This window comes from Gadus morhua, chromosome 1 (genome assembly GCF_902167405.1).
Source record: "Gadus morhua chromosome 1, gadMor3.0, whole genome shotgun sequence".
NCBI classification, from domain to species: Eukaryota; Metazoa; Chordata; class Actinopteri; order Gadiformes; family Gadidae; genus Gadus; species Gadus morhua.
The window spans coordinates 23,368,014-23,375,513 of NC_044048.1; the positions used below are offsets into that span (position 1 = coordinate 23,368,014).

General features: G+C 48.4%; 1 protein-coding gene across 1 annotated transcript in view; it reads left to right on the plus strand.

The window, feature by feature from the left end:
- The window catches only part of arhgap4b (Rho GTPase activating protein 4b), a 29,631-nt gene that overhangs the window by 10,989 nt on the left and 11,142 nt on the right, over positions 1–7,500 (plus strand). The window contains exons 5-12 of the mRNA XM_030353327.1: positions 2,505–2,567; positions 2,907–3,080; positions 3,781–3,909; positions 4,234–4,455; positions 5,175–5,276; positions 5,402–5,587; positions 6,056–6,140; positions 7,290–7,317. Of these exons, the coding sequence (XP_030209187.1) occupies positions 2,505–2,567; positions 2,907–3,080; positions 3,781–3,909; positions 4,234–4,455; positions 5,175–5,276; positions 5,402–5,587; positions 6,056–6,140; positions 7,290–7,317 (989 nt within the window). The remainder of the gene's footprint in view (positions 1–2,504; positions 2,568–2,906; positions 3,081–3,780; positions 3,910–4,233; positions 4,456–5,174; positions 5,277–5,401; positions 5,588–6,055; positions 6,141–7,289; positions 7,318–7,500) is intronic.

Consider the following 7,500-nt stretch of genomic DNA (forward strand, 5'->3'; position numbering starts at 1 on the left):
GGCGGAAGAGTTGCAATGAAACACACCTCATAGACGACTGCCAAGAACACAGCAGCGTGAACGCTCTGCGCGCGATGACATACGTCTCCTTAACACCGGGTGGCGCTAGTCTCGTAGCTCTAGTCCGCCCCTTCGCACACACCCTGCCGATTCGCTGGTTACCAATCAGAGGCTCTGAGCCTCAGACGCCAACGCTCTCAGACTTTGCATGTTGAATCGGACCAGACACCAAAAGCTTCCGACACAGCTGAACACACAGAACAGATTTTGTTCCCGAACTCGTCCGAGTCTTCACAAACGTTGCAGATGGCAAATGGTTGGGCCAGTGTATAGCAGCCTTTAGCTGTATACCCCCACCACCCTCACTACGAGCATATAGCTAGTTTGGTCGTTAGTGTTTTAGCCCCCCCCTTCACTACGAGTATACCGCTGGCTCGGCCGTTAGCTGTTTAGCCCCCCCTGCGGCAAACATCCTGCTTGTTAGGCTGTAACTGTTTATCCCCCCTCCCCGCCCCGCCCCGCTGTGAGCATACCACTAGCTAGGCTGTTAGCATATACGAGCACACAGCTAGCTGTTAAGACCCCACGCTGTCTCCCCCCCCGGCAAGACAGGAGCACTCATTTGGGACCATGTTGTTCATGGACCTCTACTGCTGTCAACGTGTGCATGCAAGTGTGTTGCCTTGTTTCTGCTGGTAGCTGTCGAGCTACCAACAGGTAGAGCGTAGCCTGAGCGCTGCCAGGGTTAGGGCTTAGATTCCCACTGGGCAGCCCCCCCTGCCAAGATGGATGTATTCAGCCTGGACCAACTGGCATACATTTAGCTGCTTCCTGCTTTATTTAGCGCCGCTGCCTTTTGGTGTTGAGAATGAGTGGAACAACAGTGACACATTCGGATAAGCAATACACTGTCCCTCAGTGTTGTTCCGTTCACGGAACAGCGTCGAACACGAAAGGCAGTGGAGCTAAATAAAGCAGGGAGTAGCTTAGTGTATGCCAGCGGGATGGTGCATCTAAATGCTGAGGCTAAACAAAAAGCATGTGTAGTTCGAACACAGAACACACAATGATGAACAGCAACGGTTCAATTAGGAAGCGTATAGGTGCTGCGCAGGTACATTTACATAAGGGTGCAGGTGATATAGTAGGACTGCAGCTGGAGGTATCTTGAATAAAGAACAATAAAGGGAGTGAGCAGTATGATCCTAATCAGGCTAGGGGGGGATCATTAACATTCTGATGATCAGCTCCAAACGTCAACCATTAAATGAGAAAGAAAGCACCAACCAATAGGCAGATACAATAAAATTATACTAGAAACATCTTCCACATGGCCTGAAGATGGGTTTATGGTTATTATTTGTTTGTATTGTTTATACTTGAATATTTCTGCAATCTGAAACCTCACCTCTAGATGGCACTAAATCCTTCACACTGTACCTTTAACAGTGTGAACACAGCTCTCCCAAAGCGAGAGCTGTGTTCGTGTTCTCGGCAGCCAGTCAGTTTCGTTCTCAGTGGGTGCTGGTCTCCGCCAGGGCTGCGCCTTGTCACCAATCCCGTTTGTGATATACATGGACAGGATATCGAGGCGTAGTCGTGGTGGGGAGGGGTTGCAGTTCGGTGGTCTGAGGATCTCGTCACTGCTTTTTGCAGATGATGTGGTCCTCATTGGATCATCGGCCTGTGACCTTCAGCACTCACTGGATCGGCTGGCGGCCGAGTGTGAAGCGGCTGGGATGAGGATCAGCACCGCTAAATCTGAGGCCATGACTCTTAGCAGGAAACCGGTGGATTGCTTACTCCGGGTAGGAAATGAGTCCTTAGCCCAAGTGAAGGAGTTCAAGTACCTCGGGGTCTTGTTCGCGATTGAGGGTACTATGGAGCCTGAGATTGGCCGGAGAATCGGAGCAGCGGGGGCGGTATTGCGTTCGCTTTCCCGCACCGTTGTAACGAAAAGAGAGCTGAGCCGCAAGGCAAAGCTCTCGATCTACCGGTCGATCTTCGTTCCTATCATCACCTATGGTCATGAAGGCTGGGTGATGACCGAAAGGACGAGATCGCGGGTACAAGCAGCCGAGATGAGTTTTCTCAGAAGGGTGGCTGGCGTCTCCCTTAGGGATAGGGTGAGAAGCTCAGCCATCCGTGAGGAACTCGGATTAGAGCCGCTGCTCCTTTACTTAGAAAGGAGTCAGCTGAGGTGGTTCGGGCATCTGATAAGGATGCCCACTGGGCGCCTTCCTTGGGAGGTGTTTCAGGCACGTCCAGTGGGGAGGAGACCTCGGGGAAGACCCAGGACTAGGTGGAGAGATAGAGATTATATCTCAACACTGGCCTGGGAACGCCTCGGGATCCCCCCGTCAGAGCTGGTCAATGTGGCCCGGGAAAGGGAAGTCTGGGGCCCCCTGCTTGAGCTGCTCCCCCCGCGACCCGACCCCGGATAAGCGGATGACGATGACGATGACGATGTACCTTTAACTATTTTGAAACTGATTCCCCTGCAGAGCAAAGAGGTGGGAGTCCAGATGCAGGACGAGCTGCTGAAAGTCACCACAGAACTGCAGACGGTTGGCTCAATTTATAAATAACACATCATAAATAAAATAACTTGGCGACATAATGGTGAATATATAACCGATTGCAAAATAAATATGGTGGCACTTGAAAACAAGGTTACATTCATTAACAATTCATTATTTACATTATTTAATGCATTAACAAACAGTTAATTAACAGTTCACTTATTTGACCCTAGCCCCAACCCTGATCCGTGAAGGGTTATCACAAATACTATCATACGGAAAATGATTTCAAACAAGGGTGATAATGTTTTTGTGAATGGCCTTTCAGGCGCATTACATATTGATGTGGTTGGTGATTGTGGTGTCGATTCTTCTCTGATCAAGGCGCTGAAGACGTACAACCAGTACCACACAGACTGCATGGCAGCGGAGGGAAAACTGAAGGAAGCCGAGCGATTGGAGGAGAGACACACCGGCAAGTCAGCTGACCTGAGCCTTGGCCAATCAACTGGCCCCAGACGGAGCTCTGTCAAAAAGATAGAGAGACTCATGGAAAAGGTAGAAATGTGCGTGTATGGTGTGGTTGTTTGGTGTGTGTGTGTGTGTGTATGATGTGGTTGTTTGGTGTGTGTGTGTGTGTGTGTGTGAGTGTGCATACATTGAAGTGCACACACGATCGGGCCTGTGTTAGGTGTGACCTGTGTGTGTGTGACATTTGATCTGATTTAAGGGATGATTTACCCATATTTAGTTTTATTTATGGCATAATACCGCATAATGCGTTAAACTTTATTCTCTGTGTGTGTGTGCGCGTGTATGTCTTTCTGTGCATGTATGTGTTTTTGTGTCTATAAACACGTGTGCGTGCGTGTCTTTCTGTGTGTGTGTGTGTGTGTTTGTTTATGTGTGTGTGTTTGTAAATGTGTGTGTGTCTGTGTGTGTGTGTGTGTGTGTGTGTGTGTGTGTGTGTGTGTGTGTGTGTGTGTGTGTGTCTGTACCTGCGTGTTTGTGTGTGTGTGTGTGTGTGTGTGTGTGTCTGCCCATGTGTGTTTGTGTGCATGTCTGTGTTTGTGTGTGCGTGTGCGTGTGTTTGTGTGTGTGTGTGTGTGTGTGTGTGTGTGTGTGTGTGTGTGTGTGTGTGTGTGTGTCTGCCCATGTGTGTTTGTGTGCATGTCTGTGTTTGTGTGTGCGTGTGCGTGTGTTTGTGTGTGTGTGTGTGTGTGTGTGTGTGTGTGTGTGTGTGTGTGTGTGTGTGTAGAGGCACGGCAGGGTGCAGGAGACCCAGCTGAAGTGCACCAAGGCCCGGAACGACTACCTGCTGAACCTGGCCGCCGCCAACGCCGCCATGAACAAATACTACCTGCAGGACGTGTGCACGCTCATAGACGTGAGAGAACACACACACACACACACACACACACACACACACACACACACACACACACACACACACACACACACACACACACACACACACACACACACACACACACACACACACACACACACACACACACACATATATATATATATATGGAGACGGTATGAGACCTGACTGAAGATGAGTAGAACACTTTCGAAAATACCATACGCATCTCTCTCTCTCTCTTTCTCTCTCTCTCTTTCTCTCTCTCTCTCTCTCTCTCTCTCTCTCTCTCTCTCTCTCTCTCTCTCTCTCTCTCTCTCTCTCTCTCTTCCCCCCCTCCCCTAGTGCTGTGACCTGGGCTTCCACCAGTCCGTGGAGCGGCTGATGCGGTGCTACCTGACCAGCAGGGGGCGTGTCCAGAAGACGGAGGAGGCGGGGCTAAAGCAGCTGGAGGCGGCGGTGACCTCGCTGGACCAGGGCGGTGACCGTGACGGCCTGATGCAGCAGCACGACGCCTCCTTCTGCCTGCCCTTCCGCTTCAGCTACCACCCCCACGAGGGGGACCAGGTGAGGCTACATGCTAAGGGTGATGCCAAACGCTAACTTCAGCTACCACCCCCACGAGGGGGACCAGGTAATGCTAGTAGCCTCACCTGGTCCCCCTCGTGGGGGTGGTAGGTGAAGTTAGCCCTTAGCATGTAGCATACATGCTAAGGGCTAACTTCACCTACCACCCCCACGAGGGGGACCAGGTGGCGCTACATGCTAACTGCTAAGGGTTAACTTCAGCTGCCACCCCCAGGAGGGGGACCAGGTGAGGCTACATGCTAAGGGTGTTGCTACATGCTAAGGGCTACATTTAGCTACCACCCCCACAAGGGGGACCAGGTGAGGCTACATGATAAGGGTGATGCTACAAGCTAAGGGCTAACCTCAGCTAAAGCCCCCACGAGGGGGACCAGGTGATGCTACATGCTACATGCTAATGGCTAATTTCAGCTACCATCCCCAAGAGGGTGAACACAAGGTGCTACATGCTAATGGGTTAATGCTAAACAGTAACTTCACCGACCACCCCCGCGAGGGAGAGCAGGTAACGCTAAATGCTTAATGCTAACCTTCCCTTCATCTATCACATGCTACAGCCAACCCCCCCACAAGGTCAAAAAGATACACCCACTATTATACATGCTGTGTGTGTGTGTGTGTGTGTGTGTGTGTGTGTGTGTGTGTGTGTGTGTGTGTGTGTGTGTGTGTGTGTGTGTGTGTGTGTGTGTGTGCCACAGGTGTGCGAGGTGAGTGCGGAGAGCCAGGTGAGGTACGAGCTGGAGACCAGGTTCCAACAGCTACAATCTCGCTTAGCCTCTGTTACCTTGGAGACTGAGGAGGTGAGACAATTACGTTCACACACTCCAGTTTAGCCCTCGCCCTTGAGTCTCAAGTGTGTTCAACGTTTCACGCCTTTGTTTTTTGCACAGTGTGACTCTTGTGTTTTGGGTATTGCCTTTCTCAGGTCAGCAAAACACTGAAGGCCACTTTGACTTCCCTGCTGGACACCATGTGTGATAGTGAATCTAACCCCGCCCCTGACCTAACCAGCAGCCTATCACATGAGCTCCCGGGAGTAGGCACCGCCTTCAAGGTGACGCTTGCCAAGCGCCGGGCCAATCAGCAAGAGACGGAGAGCTACTACTTCACGGTGATGCAGCGCTTTTGGTTCGCTGGGATTTGACAGTTGGGATTTTGGTTTTTCATTTTATCAAACAATTTGTGTTCTGTTATTTTTAAAGACTACGTGTGAAGATACTGTAAATGTGATGTTTTTGCTAGTAAAACACAATTCAGGGAAGGACAGGACTAAACGTTATAGAGATGTGATTTGATAGTGAAAGAAACTCTCACTATCTCAAATAGATAGCAAGACTTTTATTTTTCACTTGAATTTATATTCTTGGCCGCTCAGCTTTGGCAGTGTGATAAAAAAAAAAAAAAGATTTGGGGAAGAAAGGGAATGCTTTGTTAAATACGTGCGTAATGTTAGTAAAGAAATTAGCAGCCAGACCACGAAAGATTTTGTTTTCGAAATAGGGTTCTTCCACACAACAAACGTGCAACCAAGCCTTTCGATAGCTAGTTGGTTGAACATGGTCGGTTCCTCTTTCTTCAGAAAGTGAAGGAGTTCCTGACCAGCAGTTCCCTAACCTCCAAACTCCAAGCCAAGCACGACATTCTACACGATGCCATACAAAAAGGTAACGTCCGATCGCAGCTCGCCCTGCCTCCGCTACCACCACAACGTCTCCACCACCAGTCTGGAGCCCAGGGGGTTCCCCACATTGTTTGCAGCCTGACCCTGTTTCAAGGCATCAATGTGACCAAAACGTATTGCCTTGTTTTGTATCTGCCCCCCCCCCCCCCCCCCACCCCCCCACCCCCAAACACACACACACACACACACACACACACACACACACACACACACACACAAGCTGCGTAACTTAATCAGCATCAGCCCATAATATTAATGTTCAAATGAGTTAATGTGCATGGATAAGAATCATTGGGCCGTCTGTTCGTATGTGCAGAAGCTTTATAATATGTTTTGGCTTTTCTTTCAAATTATATATATTTTAAAACAGAAAACGAATCATCCAGCATCTATCGTTTTGATGCCAGCTGTCTCGCACGACTCCATATGCATTTCCATGGGACATAACACGCCAAGAAACAGTACAGCAAGTTTCAGTGTAGATATGTGATCTCCCACCGGTGCTGTCTGGATTCCAAGGCTCCTATTGCATTTTAAAACCCTATATTTAGCGCTGAATCACTGTGTTACAGCAGATTGAACGGGTTCGCTAGCATCGACCCTGTTGAAGGCGTTGTTAACCACGAGAGCCGATGCATAATGAAATGTATTAGCCAAGTTTGAATACAGGGTTTGTTCACTTTAGCACAGTTCTATCGATTGTTTCGTGTGATATTATTTAAAGATTCTTTTGTTGATAATATAGTTCAGATCGCCAAAGTCTTCAAATATAATAGAATTATAAAAGATTTTGTTAGTATATTGTAATTACATTGAAAAAAAGTTACAATAAAGTTATAAACGCAGTATGTTTATACCAGACAGTTATACAGTAACTAAAAATAACGTTTCATAAATAAATGAGAGGGTTTTTGGAAGATGTATATTTGTTGTATTATTTATAAGGCAACAGGCTCAATACTGAGTAAATGGATGTAGTTTCATGAACAGTGGTTGTTGTTTTTCTACTAGAGTCTTTAGTATTTCTGATCCAATGACAGCCGTGTAAAGCAGCGGTCTCGATTCTTTACACCATTTTGGATCTGAGGATTTCACTAATTGGTTGATGTGTTTTTCTGATTCCTCCTCCCAGCCGAAGCCGTTGACAGTGATCCTTCCAGGTAAATAAAACTGTCAAGAGTGAAGACCGCAGCAAAGAGAGAGAGAGAGAGAGAGAGCGAGAGAGAGAGAGAGAGAGAGAGAGAGAGAGAGAGAGAGAGAGAGAGAGAGAGAGAGAGAGAGAGAGAGAGAGAGAGAGAGAGAGAGAGAGAGAGAGAGAGAGAGAGAGAGAGAGAGAGAGAGAA